Source organism: Struthio camelus, chromosome 1 (genome assembly GCF_040807025.1).
Source record: "Struthio camelus isolate bStrCam1 chromosome 1, bStrCam1.hap1, whole genome shotgun sequence".
In the NCBI taxonomy this organism is placed as follows: Eukaryota; Metazoa; Chordata; class Aves; order Struthioniformes; family Struthionidae; genus Struthio; species Struthio camelus.
In genome coordinates, this window is record NC_090942.1 from 75,046,012 (window position 1) to 75,067,829 (window position 21,818).

Sequence of the window (21,818 nt, forward strand, 5' to 3'; positions counted from 1 at the left end):
AGTGTAGCTACATGCCATGGAAAATTTATCTTCCACTGGAAATGGATTTCTGCTAGTTGCTAAACGCTCAGCACCTCGCAGGATTCAGGCGTGTGGATGTAGACGCGTGCGTGTGTGCTTTGCACGCATGCGCGAGTGAGCATGGGAGGGGGGGTGTAAAGCAAGACGGCATCCATGTGCCTATGGCAATGTAGTTATTTCTGCCTTAGTATTATACTCTGTGTGTGTGTGTGTGGACGTGTGCGTTGGTTCACTTAACAGGAATTTGGTCTTGTTCATTTCCTCATATTTGACAAATGCTTTGTAAAGAGGAAAAAAAGGGATACATTAGTAGCGTTTAAAGAAAGAAAGTGAGAGGGGGGAAAAACCCCGGTGATAGGGTTCTATTAAAATCCACACAAAGATTTTGCAACACTGCTTCCTTAGAGCTTTAAGTTGGGGGTTCAAGAAAGTAGGCAGAATTAGCCAAACAAGATAATGAAGGTTCCTCATAATGGTTTTTACTATAGGGAAAATTAACCAGTTGCTAATAATTGTATGGTCTCTAGGCCAGACGGTCCCTTTGATAAGTTAACATGTACTCCCTTTATGCTCCTAGTAGGGGGTAAACAAATGCCTGAACAAATACAAATACACATAAACACAAATGTGGAGAATAGCAGTATATGTCTTAGATCCAGATAATAAGTGTGGGTATTGTTATTTAGATGGCGCATACTGGGACACTTATCTTTTAGTACACTCCATTTTCTAACTGAATGCAGTGCTAATCGTGGGATTGAAAGCTATTGTAATTGTGTACCCATCTAAATGCTGACAAGAATATACAATTACATTGTTTGGAATTGAGTTTAATGTTCTCTGAATTTTATTAGCATTTATATTTACTTATGCATTAAAATTCTACACAAAAAGAGGTCAGAATACAAGAGTTATAGACATAAATATCAGACCCATCCACACCCTCACTGCATTTTTCCTGAAAATACTCAACAAATATATTTTATTTTATTTTATTTTTAAAGGAAGTGATAGAATCTGAAATGAGCAAATAATGGGTTTCTATTCTAAGCAGTGCCTTTTCTCTCTCTGGATTTTGCAGTCTTTTAAAGCATTTTTTCATTCCCAACTTTTTATTATTATTTATAATGTGCGTGTTACTGGAAAATCTTGCCACAGTATGCTTACCACCACGCGATGTTTAAACACACATTATAAAGTGGATGTAATTGTAAACACTCAGAGGGATATAATTACATGTAGCAGATTTAGGAGCTAATTCTTTGCTTCTCTCTCTCCCTCTCCCTCTCTCTCTCCCTCTCTCCCTCTCTCTCTCTCTTTCTCTCTCTCTCTCTCTCTCTCTTTACTCTGCATTTTATCAACATAATTATTTTTTGACTGCAGCCTAACACCCTGAATTTGACAAGCATCCATTATAAGCAGGAACTTGTTCACCAAATTGAAAAACAATGAACTGCAGGTTTATATGTGCCCATTGTCGTAGGGAATTACTATGGCTTTGTTCCACAAGAGGAAAAAGCTAATGGTTTTGAAACAGCAGGTGACAAAACACATTCTTTTTTTTTTTCATCCCCTCCCCTCTTATCAGTTTGTTGATGAAGTCATTACGAACTGGGGCCCAGAATAGGGTTGGCCTTATTTTTAGCAGATAGACTTTTAATGAGTTCTATTGTGAAGACAGTCATGTTGATTTGCTTACATTTTTTTCCCCCCCTTCACTCAGAAACTCCCAGTATCGAAAAGCTACTATCAAAGGACTGGAAAGACAAGCTTCTTGCCATGGGATCAGGGAACTTTGGAGAAATAAAAGGTAATGCTGTTTCTGCGCTAAAGCAAATTGAGATGAAATGTACCTTTATCACTGCCTTTATGGAACTTTGTTTGCTTGTTCCTCCTCCTTCCCCTCCCCCTTGAAACATCTTAATTTGGGACTTAAATGAAGTGTATGCTCTCTGCCTGTAACTAATAGAAATAAACAGAATGGCATGTTGTCCTAAATGAACGAACTTATATAAGGCTTTTGTTGCATATTTTATTCTGTGTTACAGGGCGCATCCTGTTGTTTGGTTGAAATAGAAGTCGATTCACATATCAAACATGGGCTTATGTGGTATCAAACTATAGTAGAACTCAGCTTCTGAAATCTGAGGGTGACCAGAAGCCCTTGCTATTCTTGGTACAGATTTTGATGATGTAGATTGTTTTGACTTTTCTGTATGTAGCGTAAAAAGAGTAAAGTTCGTGTAATGATACCTCTAGGTACTGAAAGCCAGTGTAGATTTTAAAAGACAGTGTACAACATCTGTGCACTCAAGCATGTTCTTTTAAAGCCCTACTCCAGAAGGAAAATGACAAAATTTGACCACTCTCCAGCAGCAGTAGCTTCTGCTTTGCCAAGATACTTCCCCGTTTTATATATGTGAGGTCATCGTAGGGAACCTGTAGTTGTTTTTGTGTAATTTAATATGTTTGTGATTCTTCCTCTTTACTTGTGATGAAGAACTGACTCAAAATACATGTGTGTCAAAAATACATAATTTTCAGAGCAGCCATTCTCCCTCTGAAAAGAAACAGTGACTCTGATTCTTCTCCCATTTATATCAGTGTACATCTGGAGTAGCACAGTAACACAGCCAATGTTATTTGGAATGTTGAAGTGGTAGGAGATGAAGACTGACCTCTACTTTTTTGTTTTTAAACTAGATTGTATTTCTCTCATTAGTTTGAGCTGGTCTGTTTGCTAGGGCTGGCCCCAATGCCGAGCTCGTTATTCAAATAAGCTCCCAAACCTTGTGCCTGATAGATTTAAGGACCTTCTGCACAGGAGATGGCAACATTCAGTATAAAGCATACAACAGGAAACCAGATCTGTGGAACTGCTCTGTAGTCTGCTCTGAGAGGCCAGTATATTGGTACCTGTGCAAACTTTGTGTTATTTTAATTCTCTGTGCCTTCCAGCTTGTCACAAATAAGCCACCAGCATTAGTTTGCTCTTGTCCACTGGCTTACACAAGTAGGAAGGTATGCCACTTACTTCCCCTAGCTTCTCCCTAAGTGGCTGTAATTCAAAAATATATATTTGCTACATATGTAGGATAACTTTACAACAGAATATAGTGCTTCAACCCCAAATAGGCTGAGATATTATTATTATAACAGAGGGCCAACCTAGAGTTCTTTATTCCCACAGAGCACATTTTCTTCATGTGTGTAAAGCAACAGGTCATAAAGAGGTAGGGTAGCCACTGGGCTTCCTTGTGATTTCTGTTTTTTAAAAGTATATTGTTTTAAAATAACATCATCATCTACAATGAGCTGATTAAGATGTTTGAGGCCTAAGGTACACAGGCAGCTTTCATCCCCACTTTTGAGTGTGTATTTCAGCAGTTCTTGCATGTTGGTGGAACTTCTTTAACTCGTGATCTGCTGGAGGTTTAAAAGTAATCCCGGTGAGTCTCCTCTCCCTTTGGAGTCTGAGTAAAGCTGCTCTGCGCAGAGCTGCGTACAGAGAAGGCAGGCTGCTCCACGGCCCTGTGATCTTGTTCTGTTGGAGGGCAGTCTTTTTTCTCGCTTCCTCTCTTTCCTCTTCACAAGTTAAACTTGAAAGCAGCAGCAGCAGCAGCAGCTATATGCTAGCACGAAAGAAATTCAACAGTCCTTTCAGTCTTGCCCGGGGGAGGATGGGGAGCAACAGCACAGCCTCAAAGAGGAGTTTTCTTTACTTTAATTTTTGTTTTTTAGCTTCATATTTTGAGCACAAGTTGAGTTATTGTTCTGTAGCTCTGTTCAAAAGCCTCACATCTGAGGCTTTTCAGTGCAACTGTGCTTCTATGGTTGGGGGCATGGTTATTAGGTGTTTGGATCAGGTTTGGCAGTAAGCTGTGAAAACAGGCACTGGTTTATTTTTCCTACTGACTGCCGTGACAGTTGCAATTATTGTCCATTGTTCCTAGGTGGCTAGAAGGGAGGGAGGATACAATAGAGCATTGCCCTCTGGGGGTAAATGAATTTGACTTACAGGTTCTTGGGGGGTCACGGCTGCTGATTATTTAGTGCCCAGGAATGTGGTTTTCATGGCACCGCCAGCCATGAGCGGCCCACAAACAATGGGTCAGCTGTATTGCAGCTGTATTTAGTGAGACAACATGAAAGGTGTGCAAGTTGAGCTGTTTTATACTCATATATGCATGTACAAACACACATATATTATGCCAGAAAATGTTTTTGTCCTTCTATATGAATGTGGAGTTATTAAGTTTTCCAGTTGTGATTTTTTAATTAACTTCTCTTATATTTGGCTTGGCAGCTGTGGGTTTTTTTTTTTTTTTTCATTTCTCTATTAGTGATATTTGGAAACACTGCACAAGTAGCGTCTTATTATTAATACACCCTGGAATGTGGACAGCACTAGAAGCTGTACTGCCCAACAGTCTTATGCACTGAATAGTTTTTTCCATCTAACTGTTCAAAATTTCATTGTGTTTTTCATTAGATCTGGGGGAGTTTTGATACGTCATGTGCTAAAGTCTCAGCACTAGTCTACATATTGTTAATGCCCAAGTCTATGTTATTACCATTGAATTTTATTCTCTGGTAGAGATTAAAAGAAAGGGAGCTTAAATGGAAGCCTTTATTTTCTGTTAGTGTTACTTCTTTTAAGTTAGAAAACAGTAATATTTTATTAAAGGTGGAGGAGTTTGTGAATGACTGGAATAAGCAACCAGACTCCCTAATTTTGTATTCAGTTCTTCCTCTTACTTGCTTTGTTTTTTTGAGCAGCTATTTTAAGCCCCCTTTTCTTCATTTGTGTGCCTATAAAATGGAAGAACTATCGTAGAGTATCTACAGAGGTCTAGTGACAGACTTTAAGATCTCAGTTAAAAGGATCTATCGATGTCTAGTTACTAAAAAAAAGGAAATAAAATGTTCTGTTACAGGGCTTGCTTGAAAAGTATTGCAAGGGAATACCTTTATACTTAAAACGGGGCAAAATCTAGAAGCTGTCACATATGTAGAGCTGTAACGTGCCTGTTTATTTAACAAGGTAGTATGGGGCTAAATAAGTAGTACAGGCTTGATTTCTTGATGCAGATTTCTTAAGAAATTTTGTTTTGAAAGCCATGCAATTTTTCTTCTGTTCAGAACAAGTCAGTCTCTAGTGAAACACGCAAAACATGCAATTAAATTGAAATACTTTAAACTAAAACTGTAAAACTGTATATTGAATTGGTTAAAGCATATTCAAAATTACGTATATCTGTCCTATTTGAGAACGAGCCTCAAAAGGCCTCAGGATTATTCATGGCTAAGGCAGTTTATGTATTCAGTGAAGCAGAGAGAGCGTCAGGTCTCAAGCAGATCCTGCGCAGGAAGGAGAATTCTGCTCTCTTTCTGCTTTCAACGCAGCCTTCTGAGATCTCTGAACTGCACAGTGAAAGCAGTTGCTTTCCTCCAAAGCAACGTTACTGACTGCAGCAGATGCAACGTGTAGGATGGACCACTGATATGACTGCATATAAGAAGTATATTCCACACCCTTCAGTAATAGTGGCCATCCCCATCCATAGAAAATGGCCATGAGACTTGTATTTCACTGGTGTTGGGTCCCTTCTGAGCGGGCTTCAGGGTCCAGCGGTGGCCCCGCAGGTAGCCTTCAGTGGTTTATATGCATCATGAGGTGCTCGGTATCCCTAGCGCTGCTGTGACTGGGGCAGCTTTAACCAGTGTACACAAGGCCTTTTTGCTAATCTCGTTCATCTCTCACTTATCAAGAGTTGTCAAGAAATAATAATACACATTTTATATGTTCCCCACTTAGCTAATTGTGAATGGGTGTGCAGAACAAAAGCCTAACCTGGCTCTTGTTTCTAATCTTTCTGAGCTGGTTTTCTGTTGAAGCGAAGGCATTGTTAACAGTGATTGCACCTGAATCTCTCAGGAATGGCTGGGCAAGCCTGAACCTGATTTTTTTTGTTTTTGTTTGTTTGAAAATCCTTCTCTATTGTACAGGTTAGTTCCTAAACAACGCCGCCAATGAACTGTTTTCTGCACCTAGCGTAAAAGGGATCATCATTAGGGCAGATTCAGCTCTCCATTGTATCCCCTTAAATCTAGGTGACTCCAAGGAGTTTACTGGAATAACTCCAGACATATGAGCGTAATTGAAAGGAAGATTAACCTGCCAGTCCTAATGTTTAATGCATTATGACACAGACGTTTATTTTGTCCAAGAATCTTGTTCCAAGTTTCATGAAGTATCAGTGCAGGTATTTATATCAAACCATGTTTGATGTATGATAGAGCTGTGTTTGCTGAAGACTTTAATCTTGCTTATATGTTCAGAAGATGGGGCATGAGAGAGTATGCGGTGAACAGTCTTACGACTGCCAATAATGGATAAAGAGAAATAATCCATTCCGCGATACTGTAGCTCATCAGAGCCCATGAATTAAAGACATATGTTATGTAGATTCAATGTATGGATTAAAACGGATAATCTGGTAGGTGACACACAGAATCTTGAGATAAGTGGGCTATGCAGATTCGGTATATGGATTGTGACGGATAATTCCATTTAAGTAACACTGGACAAGTTGAAGACAAGTAAGCTTTGGGTAGTGCTCAGGTTATGTGCAGTAATCCAGTGAGTGACACTCTGGATCTCATAATCTGTAAACTGAAGACAAGAAAGCTAGGGATTCTGCGTTTCAATGTGGAGAGCGAGAAGGCAGGGGAAGGGGAGAGAGATTATTCATGGAAAAAACACTGGCTTGAAACCTTTGACTAATAAAGCACAGACTCCCACGATATGTGTGAAAGATGCACGCTTTCTTAGGAGCTGTGTGAATTTTGCATTTGCAAATTAATTGTTGAAAAATATTTGCAAATTTGTGTCAGATGTGGATGTTTGGGGGTTTTTTTTGTGGCTAGTATTGTATTTGGAGTGGGGAGAGAAGGAGGGTGAGAGAGTCATAAATGAAGGAGGTAAGCTGTGTGTGGTTGTTGGCTTTTGACTGTGATAAATTTAACATTTATTGCAGCCTACTTAGTGTCTTCTTCTCTGTTTATTTTTTGGAGATGTTTAATAGTAGCAGTTTGCTGACAGTGAGCTTTAGTCCTTTGCTAATATTTCTGAAGTGCTGGAGGGGGAACCTGCCCAGTGGCACACAGGGGAAGCTAAGTTTTGAGGGGGAATTTGGCAGCTACTGAAACAGTGGAGACTGATCACAGTGCAATGCGATACTCTCAGACTGCAGAGAAGTAGACAGTGCCAACTGAGCCACACCAACGCAGACCATCTTACAGACCAACTGCAAGTCTGAAGTGGAGACTGTGACCGGACGGAGCTGCTCCTCTTTGACCCTAGAATAGGAGGTTAGTTGGGGGCAATATCTCTGAAAGGAGGATTGGAGGGAACTTTTTGAAAGCGACTAAAATGCAAAAAATGAGGATTTGTGACAAAGCAGCAAAATCAGACTGTTTTAGAATCTCTTTCTTTCTCTCTCTCTCTCTATTTTTTCTTTTTTTCCAAGTGAAGATACTTAGTCTCACCAGAAATAAAAATGAGGTTCTATTTAAATCAAATACATCTTTTATTAAAAAAGGAGAAAGATTATTAATAGGGGAAAATATACTGGAATTGAACTAATTAAAAGAGCAAATGGCAGTGGCTTTACTTTGTTTGAACATATGGAGGCCAAACCACTGTATTTAAACATTGTCCAGAGTATTGGATGACAAAAGGGACTTACACCAGTTCTTCTTTGTACTTAAAGTACCTCAGAGATTTGCTGAGAGTGATGAATGTTGCTGAGCTACGTTTACCAGTCTGTCCAAATGAAGTATATGAAGTACATACACATAACACAGTTTTTACTGTTTCTTAACTGCTGCCGTTTCATTAATTCCACTAGCAAATGCTATAGCTCTCTAGCCTAGGAGGTCGAGCTTGTTGTCTAGACAGTAAAACAATGAATAACCTCTGAGAAATAGTCTTAGTACAAATGTTGTCTATTCCTTTTGTAACCTTGACAATAAGTTACTAACCTGGTTAAATAACAAGCTTTGTTTGCTGTCTACTGTACCAAAACCTTTTATGACAGCAAATAAAGCACATTCACTGACAACTTCTTTCCAGCGTTGCGAAACAGTAGTGTGTTGGTCTGTTACAGAGCAGACGGCTGAGTTTTTGTCCCCACAGAATATTAATTCTTGAGGGTAGTAATGGCAAAAGATGGTAATTGTTCATCATTTGTTTTTATTCATTCTGCAAAGTCTTCCAGAGAAGGCTGAAAGATTCAGACAGTCCATATGCTGAAATAACCAATGTCCTTTTAGCTTGCCCTTCTTAAAAGGACTATTATTTGTCAAACACAGAGGATTCATTACATAAATCTGTAGGTACAGACAAGTAGGTTTGAATTCTGGGCCTTTTTCCTTTTTATTTGTTTTTTCTGGTGGCTGTGGCTTACTGAGTAAAAAGCAGTCAGAAAGTTTCCTTTTATTACACGGACTTCCCATATCAATCAGATGAAGTCATTTAATTTAGCAAGGTAGATAGCTGTAAGTGATGACAGTCATTGTGTAGTAAAGTTGGCTTAAGTGCTTAATGAGAAATGCCAGTTTTTAGATGTTTATGTCCTGACAGCTCCAAGATTTACTGGCTTGAAAAGCGACATGCCAGTTCATAATAAAACACTCCGTAGCATCGGTTAGGGAAGCATCAAGGGAGTTCACACATGTGCACAAGCACATAGCCACATCCACCCACAAATACAGACCAGTAATCCCGTATCAGTACATTATTTAAACTATACACTCATTGCTTGGTAATAAACATCTGGCAGTTCTGTTCAAAGACAGAGAAAATAAGAGTTTAAATTCTGAACTTACCTCAGCCCGTCAGATCTGTTTACGAGACAACATTTGCTGAACGAACGTAACACCGGCTCCCCATGGCCTCACATATACTTCAGGTGACGTCAGCAGCAAGCCCGTGTGTGCATCAAGGCTAGAGCAGTCCTCTTTAAAATTAATATCAGGTTTTAATATGAAGTTTTTAAGGGGGCATGACTAAGACTGTTTTGCTTTTAAATAGAAGAAAGCTAGGTGGCTTCTCTATTTCACTTTCCTGATTCCCTTTACCGAGCATAGTAACGTTGGATTTGGATATTTAATGTGCCAGAGCAAAGTTAACTTTAGCGAGTGGGGGTGGAGATAAAAATAGTTCACAATGGATGAGAAGAAACTCTCAAGAAAAGATACTGGGATAAAACTCTCAAGAAAAGATACTTATTTAATGGACTGCTGCCCTGACATTGTTATTTATTCTTTGGATATAAAAACGTTATTGCTAATAGGAGTTTAACTCTTCCAAGGACTGCTTAGTTAGTAGGCTATTCGGTTTGATAAACCTCCTTATCATCTCTTTTTTAGTTTTGTATTTAAACTCTTACGTGCCTAAAATCTCCCTGAAAAAAACACACCACTGCAGTAAATGCTTGGACATGACTCAGTTTTTAGCTGGTTTATGGACTGTAGTTACGTCTTTACCATCCCTTTCTTACATTATCCCCAAGTTAACCAGCAAGTGCGTGGTAGTGTGGTTCTGTCTCTTGGTTAGCTGTATAGGGTCAATACTTTCTTCATTCACAGGGTCCCTTTAGAGAGAACCTTGCCTGCTGTTGAACCTGATCTAGCGAAGATTTATTTATTTGTATAACATGTATGCCTGTTAAAGTCAATGGTGAAATCCTTGGCTTTTCTGAAATAGTGCTACTGGTGCCTTCAGCAAGGCCAGCAATAAAACTGCTCACAGTGTGTAAAGTTAAGAATGACTTTAGGCAAGTTTCTCACATGTCACGCCTCAGTTTTTTCACATATAAAAGTAATACATAATAGTGCTTTTCTGCCTGCTAACAGTCTTTATGAAGAACAGTTAGCTAATGCTTTGAAATTAAAACATGTTTTATGTTGCATGTCGTAATTATTATTATTGTATCTTATCATCATTTGAAATAGAGTACTTCAAAATATTCTTATTTCCATTTAATATATTTTTTCTTCTATAGAGCTTTGTAGAAGCAAGAGACATTTTTTATTTAGTAACTATAGTTAATGAGATGAACTTAATAGAATATTATTGTGTCTTCCAGGCTTTATACTAGCACATTGTTTTCTTTGATTTTTCTTTGAAAGACAGATGCTGACAGTTCAAAAGCTATTTAGGTAATTACTTTGATAGTAAACTGACTCGGGGGATAAATTTCACTGTCTGTATGGTTAGGCGTGAGTGTGCACGCGTGCGCCTCTGATTGATAACATTCCCAGTTATTTGTTCAGATATGTCACAGAGATTCTGTAAAACCAAGCTACATCTCTTTGCAGTGCTCCCACCCTCTGCCCCTTATATACACGTTAAGTGGTGTGTGGCTGCGAGCAAAAGTGCTGATCACTCAAACGTTAGTGGAAAAAGCTTAAAATATCTATTTAAGAAAATATTGGCTATCCCAATTTCTCATTTACATGCTCGTTCTCTGTAGTAAATTAAAATATTTACTGTTTTGATGGCAAAAGCAGTTTCTCTGCTGGGGTTTTTTTTTGGTTCTGTTTTGGATGAATATGCCAAGGTTTCTCCTGTTCATTTTCTCACTTTAAGTGTGTCATTTGGTCATATTGGTGTCTGCACTCTAATGTTTATTAAAATGTTACTGTCACTGCCAGTCTGAGACTGTGAATCAGAACTAAGAATGTGTAATAGTTTATTTCACATTCAAATAAATTTCTTTTAATACTTAAACACTATTATGGGTAGTGTTGATCTGAGATGAAGTTTAGGTTTGACGATACAGAACGCCATTAATTTGAGTCTTCCTTTATTACCATCTGCTGCAAGTGTTGCATCCACAAACATGTTTTTTTACAGATCCCTTTTTGTGGTGGTAGCAAATAAGCTGATGCATCTGGAAAGCATCTTTTCTTGGGCCATTCACTGTATCAAATCGTAGAGTATACTCTGATGCTTTACTGGCTAAGTTATTTTGATAAGTTTATTGTGAAAAAAATCCACATTTTGCCATTGCAGTGGTAGCGCACAGAGAGAACTATGTGAGCACCTAGAGCAGTCTCCTGAAAGGCAGGTGGCCTTGTGGTTAAAAGCTATGTTAAACATTAAATGTGCAAGAACAATTTGTTGTGGATATGACAGTAATTAAAAGTAAATGTTGAGGCAGCTATTGATGTAAGCCACTCTCCTTTTACTCCTCACTCAATACCTGGGTGAAGTGGTCCAGCTTACTGTCAGGCTCTACGCTGCCACAATGGGCGCTTTTCTTTTTTTCTCCCAGTCATGCTGCGTGGGTAGAGTGAAAGCACTGTGCCCATGTGAACAGTGTGTGTAGACTACAGACTAGCTCCACAGCCATTTCCAAGTCTGTATTAATTAGGTCGGCTCTAAGTAAGTTTAATCATGAAGTTGCTGAAGGCAGCTGCTGAGGCTGGTGACTTACCTGTGCTGAGGTTTGCACACCCTTGCCCCAGGTTCGCATGCTTGTTGGCAGCAGCAGGGATAGTTTATTACTTGCAAAGAGTAGCCTACCTTCAGGAACTGCTGCAGTTCATGTGGTAGTTACTTAAAATATTGACACACTTTGCCCTGTAAGCAACAGACTTCTGAAACGGGAATCCCTTCATTGCCCAGACACTTGGCACAGTGGGAAAGGTTTAGATCTTCTCAAGTGGGTTTACAGACAGAAAACAGCGGTGGTAGTACAGAGGTCTGCCGTCCCTGCCTCCCTACAATTTACAGCGTCTAGAAATGGCAGTTCTCTAATTCTGCAACGCATTTTAAGACACTGGAAAAAATTCCTATGACTGACCATACTGTTGTAGTGACCAAAGCTGTTGGTCACTTTCCGTTAGGAAATCAGACATTTTTCATTAGGATCCATCAGGATCAAGAGAGTCTGATTTAAGTATTTTTCTTCTTTCAAATCTTAACATTTTCACACTTTTATAAGCCACAGGTTGTCTGCAAAAAACCCCTAACCACCTGTGATTCACCATTAGTGTGGCTTACGCGTACGTGTGGGTAAGGCAAAGGGAAATTACCCCAAAACTCACCATCTCCCGGTAGTGCCCCGCTTCGGATCTCCCCTGCTTCTGGGTTTGTGCAGGTTGTTTGAGCGTATGGCTATCTGAGGACTCATTTTTCAAGAAACAATACTTAAATGGTGTTGGTTATTGGAAGGACAGGCTAATCCCATGAAAATAAAGTACCTACTTAGCTGTGTTTTCCAAAAATGTTCTCCAACAGCAAAATTTTTTAAAAGTAGCCAGTCATAAATTCCCCATTTCAGTTTATTGCCACACTGAAATTGCCCAAGAAAAATAATGCAAGAGGGCTTGCTTTTGTGAGGGACCACTTCCACTGCAGAGTATAAGTTAACGGAGTTAGGAGTCGTACTTAATAACGGCTAGTGCATAAAGCATCCCCTCTGGGCATCTCAAAGGGTCTTTTAAAAATAAATAATAATGAAGAGATTGAGTTTGGTGAAGTTCTTTCCAGTTGCACAGTAATAACGTGACTAGAACGCGAGTTTCTTTACTGTCAGGTCGTTTCCCTGACCTCTTGCTCTTCATTCAGCCCTAATTTCTTCTTGGTCCTGCAGCTTAAATAAAGCTCTTGTTTTTCCAGTGGGAAAGGCTTTTTTGCTCCGCTGTGGGTAAATAAGATTAAAAAAGAATCTACCAAAGTTGGATGGGCCTGCAGTTACGCAGTTGTTTCTTGTCAGCGTCAGGGCAGTAACACACGGTGTGTTTTCTCCTCTCTCAGGAAGTGCAGGCTGAGGTTTAGGACACCAGACTGGATATCGAGATTTCTCTTTCTGCTGCTGTCGATGACTAACTCTGTGACCCATCTGTCTGTCAGTTTACACATATGGAAACATTTTTCCACCTTTCAGAGGTGTGGTGGGGATTAATTTAACTTTACAAAGTGCTTTTTGATTCCCAACTGAAAGCTACTGTAGGAGCTCAAAATACACTGATTAACCAATGCTAGCTGAGTATCTTTGATGTGTGTCACTATATTTGTTGAACAATTTATTTGACAGAGATTTCTTTTTGCTTGCGCTTACTTTAGAACTAGACCAATACTATATATTCCTTTTCTCTCTCCCTAGTTCTCTCTTTCACACACACACACACACACACACATTTCAGTAAAAACTTAGAAAAAAGATCTGCAAATACTTTTCAATTTTCAGACATTTCAGTGTATGCAAAGTGTTACACTGCCAATGATACTAGGTAAACCCAGCAAATCATCATCAGATGAATGTTACAGTAATCTAAATTACTAGCAGCTGATAGAACAAGGCAGGAGCTGTCTTTTAGAATAATTCTTCTATACCGTTTGGAAATGCTGCACTCTTTTTTTCCCCAAAGAAAGCAGTAGAAGGATAGAGGACCTGTAACAGACACTTCTAACTAATTGTGTGTCCAGGTGGCAAATGCATTACTTAAAGTAGTTCTCTGCCTCCAAAGCTTGAAATGAAAATTGTAAGTTAAAAGTGTTTTCTTCACAACTAGTAGTGTTTTACCACTGTCTTCTGTTTTTTCTCATAGTTTTTAACAAAGCAGTTTTAAAGTCCTTGCTTTCTGTTTCAGCGTGTTTCTGAAGTTTCCTGCGTATACCACGGGGTTTTTTTGAGAAATATCTAAGAATATTCTGCAGGAGATCTTTGTTATATAATGAGAATATTTTCACATAGCTCTCTGGCACCTTAATAAAAAGTTCAATCAAGTGACATTTCCTTTATACAAAAAGCTTCATTCTTTGCGTTGTCCCAGTTGTATATAACTGTCTACAAATGTATTAAAGGGCTTGGAGCTGGTTAAAGTAGCAAATGGGGATACTGTTTGGGAGCGCAAGGATGAAATTAAATGAATGTAAATTAGACTAAATATCAAGCAAATATCCCTAACAGTGACACCTCTAAGACTGTGGTATAATCTTCCAAAGAAAGCAGTGGATGACTCGCCATTTCAGACATTTCAATCCAATCTAGAAAACTGTAGTAAATATATTGTAGGGAACATTCCTGCACTGGCAGGGGGTTAGCCTAAATGAGCTATTACCAGTAGCTCTTTTCCATGTCTGACTGATAGTTGGCTAGGAACATGTTTAGTATAGTCGCCAATTTTTTTTTTTTTTCCACTTGGAGAGCATTGGTGACATTGGCAGAAGAACACTTCCTGTATTTGAGGAAGGTTTCTGTGGCAGGATTGTCCCAAAAGCAGACTATTTTCAGAGGAGGCATAGCGACAGATAGCCCTAATTGTTTCCTAAAGCTTTTTGAGAAAGGGTTTCATAGGACCTGACTCATCTGAGAGGGTGTGGTGGTATTGGAGATATCTGTGCTACGCATATTTTCTGTCTTTTAAATTCATGGTAAAAGGGTATGAAATATACTAATACTGGCATTTTTGTTTTTAGGGTATGAGTCATAGCTTTTGAGTTTTTTCTTTGGAATTCTTTCTTCCCTTCCCTTGTAACCGCTGTCATTCTGGGTAGAAGGAGGCCTTTTTACAGAATGATTATGAGATAGAGGTAGTCAGTTCCTGTGTCTGTCTGGTGAACTCCTATATAAGAAACATCTAATGACAGGAAAAATAACAGAGACACCGAGTTGCCTTTAACTCACTTAGTTTTTCTGATATGTTTGTGCAAGTTTTTTTACTTTAAAATTCTCATCAGCAGCAACACCAGTGATACCAGCTATTAACAGTTTAAACACTATATCATTTCACGCTCATCCGGGCAGTTCTATATGGTATAACAGCTAGCCTTCTGACAGCTGTTGTACGTTGCGCTAGTAATGGTGAGAATACTGGGGGTGGGGAGACACAGCGGTATCCAACACCGAGGAGACTTCTCTACTTTTTGTTGCTTATAGGGAGATGATAATTCACACCTGACAGTTTCTGTAAGCAAAAAAGCATTGACATCTAAGTTTCCAACAAAAAACATTATAGTCTTTTGACAATGAAAATGTTGATTTTGATCCCCACAGTATGTAAACAAGTTTTAAAATTTGAAACTCTTACAAAGCAGACTTTTTTTTTCCTATCAATCCTGAAAAAAAAGGCAACAGAAAATAGATGAAAGGGCAAGGAAGCATTGAAGGGAGACACCAGATCAAAGCCTGCATACAAGATCATCCTTCCTTGGCTCGTTTTCCTATAGAGGGACAGGCCTTAATATGTAGTATATTACAATATGCTGCTGTACTTTGTTTCTGCTAAAACTTTGCTTACAGTGAAGCTGAAAAAAAACCTTAACTAGCTCTAAATTTCCTTTCTCCTCTTTACCTTTTTTTTTCACCGTATGATACCCAGGGACTCCAGAAAGCCTCGCTGAGAAAGAAAGGCAGCTCATGGGTATGATCAATCAGCTGACCAGTTTGCGAGAACAGCTGCTAGCAGCTCATGATGAACAGAAGAAGCTGGCTGCATCGCAGATTGAGAAACAACGCCAACAAATGGAGCTGGCTAAGCAGCAACAAGAACAGGTGAATGATTATTATAGTGGCTTTCAGCTTAAATCCTTTTCTAGGAGGACTTTCCAGTAGCTTATCTTTTAGGGTTGATACTTCTCAAGTTTGCTCTCCACCCAGAATGTTTGTTCATTCATTTTCTTAGGAGAAGAAATTTGAGCAAAAATATATTGGAGCAATGCTTTAATTTGTAATGTATAAAATGGTGCTCTTTGTCTTTTAAGGGAATACCCTTTGGGTTTAGGGGTGTTCTCTTTCAATACTGGTTTGTTTTTCATAAGCTCAAGTAAGTGTGCAAATTCAACTCTCTGGAGTAATCTTCCAATACTGCTTGGATTCAGGCATACTGAATAGGTACAGAAGGAACAAAACATGGCGTGTGGATTGTAACCTGATAAAAGAAAGGGGTCTTTTTAACAGCTTTGGAAAACAGTGGAGAAGAATATAAAATCAGTGAACAAATGTGATTTTTTTTTTCTTCTACACTTTAGAGGCTTGATTTTCAGCTCTTGCAAATATGCCCTCCAATGGAGATAGCAACAGGTCTTCACGTGTGAACAGTTCCAATGTGCGTATGTGGACACGTAACACTTTGTGCAAGAGCACGATCTTTCTAACAAATTTGCAACATGCAAGTTTTAGCAGAAATGAATGTCCACTTCTGTACCTGAACATGAGAAGAGAAAGCTTAGCCATCTAACTTCAAATTTTGTCAGTAATACCTCCTCATGCCTCTTACTTGGAAGCATTTTGGCCTGCCTGAGCAGATCTCTCTGCTTCTCTGAATATTATTGTAATCCAATTTGAATATGTATCATGGAGGTAACCTTTTTTTTTTTGCATTTATTTGAATGCCTGCATACTTGATGCAGTTACTTGATTTTTTATGAAGTTAACAAAATTCTGTATGTTCAGTTCTAGCTGTCATACCTCCATGTTTGTATTGTAGCAAATAAGCCTTGAGAATCTAAAACACTGCTGACATCTTCAGACTGTCTAGTCTTGTATTTCCCAATTTTCTATTATTTAAAGACCTTATCTTAAATACTGTATATTTTGGCCTCACACTTAAAATCCCACATGGGGACAACAGAAGTGACTTATCTATTAAACTAGAGAAGTTGTATCAGAGTGTGGCTTACATAGAGCTGTAAGCAACAGTGTGCAAAGGTGGAATTGGCAAGATTCTTCTAGGAAGAGACATCCTGCAGGAGCTATTTTCTTTGTGTTGCCTACTGAAGTCACTGTTGTTTTAGGACGGCTGAATGTTTTAAAAGTGAAGAAGAAAATGGAGTGAATGGAGGAAGGCAGGAAAAAATCCTGCAAGGTTATTATTAGGATAATTACGATTTCTTTAAGAAATTGTTTATAATTCCAATGTTATATAGAAATTAACTGAAATCAAAAAAAGGATCAACAAAAGTTATTTTTGATCATTTAAAGGGAGGCTTTAGAAAGAAAACACTTCTTTAATCTTTTAGATGTGGAGTTAACTACAAGTGAGTGTTTCGTATACTAATAGTTTAAGAATAGAAATGAAAAAAAATACCTGAGGGGAAGAACGCTCAAAATTCTTCCCCTTAAGTATGTCCAAGTCTCATCTGATCCTGCCGTATGCACACACACCACAGAGGAAGAGCAATCCTCCTAATGTTTTTACTACTGTGCTGGCTATCAATTAGAGCAGAGCTTTTGTGATGACTCAAATGAGAGATATTAAGTTTGTTTCTCAATTTTGAGATATATGTTGGTTTATCTCCCTCAGTTCTCTGAGGACTCTAATCCGATTACAGGACTGTCTGCTTTTTCCTTCACTATATGTTAAATAATATCCACAGTAGGCTTCCCAATCATTTAGTCAATGGAGAGGGAGGAAGTTCTTACAGGAAATGCACATGACTTTGAGTTAGAAGACTTAGAACTACTTTATCAACTTCTATAAATCGATTTTAGTGTAGAGCTATGCTAACTTGCACTAGCCCCTTAGTTTCTTTCAGCTAACACACACGTCGAGGCACTGAGAGGCAAAGTGATTTTCCCAAACCCAGTTTCAGTCTCTTTGTCTCTGTTTCTCTGTCAATGAAATACACACACTAATGCCTTTCTCCTGGGTGTCATACTTTCTCTCTTGCAATCTTTGAATAGGTGGTACCAAACTTAAAAAGATTATTACTGTCCATCCTACTTTTTTGCCTCTTCTGCCTTCTCCTCCTGTTTGCCATCTTCTCTGCCAATGGTGTTCTTCCTCCAGCAGGGAGGAGCAGATAAATGCTCGTGTTTTTGTGGCTTCAGCAGTGCTATTCCATAAGGTAACAAGAGAGAAGAGATTTTTGCATCAGTCATTCTCTTAATATCCAGCACAACATTGTCCATAAGATTCCCTTTTACATTAGTATCAGCTATGAGTTGCTCCTGAACATGAGCCTCCTGCTTCAGTGGCAGTCCAAGCTGCTACCACCCACACTTGAAGGTTTTTAGCTTAATAGAGCAGTTTAAAGAGTGAAGCAGGGTGGAAAATTCCTATGTACCAATTCCAGGAATGATGATACATATCTCACATTTCTTCTGTGCAATTTCTCCACAGATTGCAAGACAACAACAGCAGCTCCTGCAGCAACAACACAAAATTAACCTTCTTCAGCAACAGATCCAGGTCAGAGACTGCATCCCCACCCATTATCTCTTTTCTCTCCTTTGCCATTCCCCCCCTCCTCCTCACTTTCCCACAACCGTTATTGTCATAGTTCCTTTAAGAATCTCTGCAGGTAGCTTGACATCTTATTTATGAAAACACATAAGGATGTTATCTGTCATTAAGCAAAAAAAAAAAAACCAGTTTCTGGAAGCCTTCTTATGGTTAACACTGCTGACATAGGAATCAAGAAACAGATGTCAGAGGAGCTAGTCACTTGAGCAAGGGTTTGCAGGATCAGATCCTCTGAAAGTGTCTCCCAGCTGTGGATCAGGACTCACAAAAACCCAGAAAGTGCTGGATTGGATCTCCTACAGTTCTGTTTCTGATATTTTCCTGAAGCAGTTCTCTTCAGTCATTTGTAATCAAGTGTCTCTCTTTTGCTCTGCCCAATGTGTTAAAAGTCTGGAGACTTTCAACACTTTTGGTGAAGTCTTGTCTGAATGAGAAACTGGTTGAAAGATTAGTCAGATTCTGGGGAACAGCTGTCTAGGTCCTGGGTATCTACATGTTTGCTTCTGGTAGAAAAAGAGTTATTAACCTAATGCAAGCAGTAAACTTTATTTAACTTCTTTTTTTGTTAAAAGTATTCAGAAGTCTCTTTTTATGCCATTTATGCCAGTGTTTCATTACTTTTCTTCCATGTGCATGTATGCCTACTCCTGTTGTGGGAATAATGCAAATCAGCTTGGCCATGAAAATTTTCACAGAATAACAAATGATGGGTTTGACATTTTACAGGTATTTACAGTCACGGTAAAATCTCTGACTGTTTGAGTATGCAATTATTTATAGAGCATTGCAAGTCACTGTGGGAAGTGGATGTTATGTTCTGTTTGTTCAGCAACATCAGGATTTTCCTTCTAAAACTGCTCTTTAATGTTTTAGAATTAGTTGCATAAAATTATGGGCTATATATCCCTAGCTGGTTTATTAAAACGTAATTCCGCTGAAATCAGAGGAGTTGTATGGCTTCACACTAATGGGGAAACTGTCTCTATCATTTCAGAGGGTGTTCGTTCAATATCAGGACTTCTGTAACTATGAAAAGCTTCTGGGGAAGTTCCAATCCTCTGTTATAAGGCAACATATAAAAGTCACATACTCTGTTGAAAAGAGTTTTGGGATTGGTAAGGCTAGGCTTGGCCTTGATCTCTGCATTTTTTTCTTCTTCTTTAAATTTGTATATGGAAGGAATTTTGTTTTTTAATTCTTTATTGGTGGATCTAATGAAACTTACAAAAAAACGAGAGTAGAGCCTCTACAATGTCAAGGAAAGTATTTACATTTTTAGCTTTTAGCTATAAGAGTGAGAGAGGAAGTTGTTTTATATGCAGCGAAGAGAAATAAGTTGAAGTAACATAATTTATCCCTATCCCTTTTAAGTTTGAAGGCCTAATAGATAAGAATGAAGCATGTCTTTTTGGGGGGTACTGAAGAACACTGATTATTGATAATGACATATATAGCCTTTCATCTCTTGATCCCTCATCCAGGTTTGACCTAAGTCCATAGTAAATAAACGACAGCTAGCTACCATCTGATGCAAGCTGCAAGCCTAAGAAATGATTCGGAGGCCTGTCTCAGGGAATTTCGGATGAAATATTGACCCTGTCAAGGTCAGAGTTTCACCTCTAGGGTCCACTTCATACAAAACCCATCAGATTTGGAGCACTCTCCTTTTTGATGGTCATACGATAAAGGTCAAGAATTGAACAGGCATAGAGACAATAATGTCCTCTCATTCCCATACAGATGATCTATTTGTAGTGTAACTTAGATTACTCTGCCTGCCTCTTGTCAGTTCCACAGTTTGTATGGTCTTGTAGTCTCTTAAAGCCTGGTTGCGATCCAAGATTAGACTGTGAAGTCACTGATAGCAAAAAACACTTTAAAATAAAAAACATGTTGACAATGAATTCAAAGAGAAATATTTTTTCTCAGTGGCGCACGTAGTTGACTGTTGTCAAAGAGAAGTAGACTGAAGAAATCCGCCTTTGTGTCTGAGTGGAGACAATAAAGTCACTCTAACATACATATGTTTAAAATGGTCTGTGAGTTTACAATCGGGTTATGGTAGGTGGAACACAACTGTGACATGAAAGTAACTGAGTTCATGTTTTCTGACCTTGCCCTAATTAATCTAACAGGCTTCTGTCACACTAGCCCAGAGTTTTTAAATAGCGTGAGATTTATTGACAGGGAAATATTCCTACAAAATCTGGATAACTCTTTGACTTATGTCCAATTGAATGATTAGGCTGCAGTTATGAACACAACCTATTTATGACAAAGGATTCATTTTACTTGAGCCAAATTTTTCTAGGCTTGTAAGAGTTACCGTAATTCCAGATAAATTACTACACAGAAAAAGCTATTGAAATATCGTATTGAAAACATAATACACAAGCGTTAAAAAAAAAAAAAAAAAATGGACTCACCCCCTGATTTATGACTCCTTTCTCTAAGTGCGCTAACTTGGAAACGTTTCCCTCTCTCCTTACCGGAGCAAACAATCACCAAGACACACACAATACACAAGCAGGGAGCGATTACAACGTATCTGTCCTCCTTAGAGGACCGCGAATGCTAGGTATAACTACAGCTCAATTAAACCAGCCACTTCTGTGATGCTGAAGGAAGAGGTTTTAGCTACTTGAGCTTAGAAAATACATACATGTGTACCTGGCACATAAGTCTCTAATTGACATTATGTCTTTGTCAAGTCCATCTCTTCCGAATTGGCAGGATGGAGGTTTCACTAACGCAGAAAACTAAGAGCTTGTCTTCATATGGAGACTTCAGTAAAGACAGAATGCTGAACTGGAGAAAAAAATGCTGATTAGATTAAACTTAAGAATCTGAATGACCTCAAAATGCTATAGAATTTTATGTTTTGGCAAATGGTTATGACCATTTTTATTTGCTTTTGGATGTTCTAGACCTAATTTGTGAAGGGGTTTGAGTTTCTCTGAATAACTAATGAAACCTCCCCTCATTTTATTTTATGCCACTTTGGAATGCACTCCCATACACGCTGCTTTCAATTCTGTTTAGTCTTCATGTGTATGAACGCTATCACAGTGAAAACATTTTCACTTTACCAGTTTCTGCCTGCAGAGTATTCAGGACCTTCTCTCCCGCACACCTTGGTCTTGGTCTTTTAACAGCAGTGGAACTGAAGTGCTTGTTCTGGTCTGTTTACTCTTGTGATTGCACATTAGCAGGCCTGAAGATTTCTGTTTGTTTTGTTTTCAGATCAGCTCTTTAGTGATCTGCAGCTATAGAACAGGCTGTCGAAGGAGTGTGCAAATGCAAAATACTGCTCTATTTCTTCTTGGACTAAATCTAGTTTAGTTCCTTCCAGGCCTCAGGGGAACTCTCACTGTCAGCTCCCCATCTTCTTTTGTGCAGCCACAGTCCACTTGCTGGTGTTCTTGCTTCAGAACATGTCAGAAGCTGGGGATCTGGAGGTGTCCCATCAAATGGGCAGAGAGTGAAAGAAACTTGAAGGCTGCTTTTTTTCATGTCAATGATCTGGTCCCTAA

General features: G+C 38.8%; 1 protein-coding gene across 50 annotated transcripts in view; it reads left to right on the top strand.

Annotated features, from left to right (window-relative positions):
- SOX5 (SRY-box transcription factor 5) overlaps positions 1 to 21,818 on the top strand; it is a 724,053-nt gene that overhangs the window by 559,360 nt on the left and 142,875 nt on the right. For 48 of the 50 annotated variants that reach the window (XM_068949602.1, XM_068949596.1, XM_068949513.1 and 45 more), the window contains 3 exons: positions 1,745 to 1,831; positions 15,421 to 15,593; positions 18,163 to 18,231. In XM_068949602.1, coding sequence (XP_068805703.1) covers positions 1,745 to 1,831; positions 15,421 to 15,593; positions 18,163 to 18,231 — 329 coding nt within the window. The remainder of the gene's footprint in view (positions 1 to 1,744; positions 1,832 to 15,420; positions 15,594 to 18,162; positions 18,232 to 21,818) is intronic. The other 2 variants (XM_068949382.1, XM_068949535.1) reach the window with 1 other exon arrangement.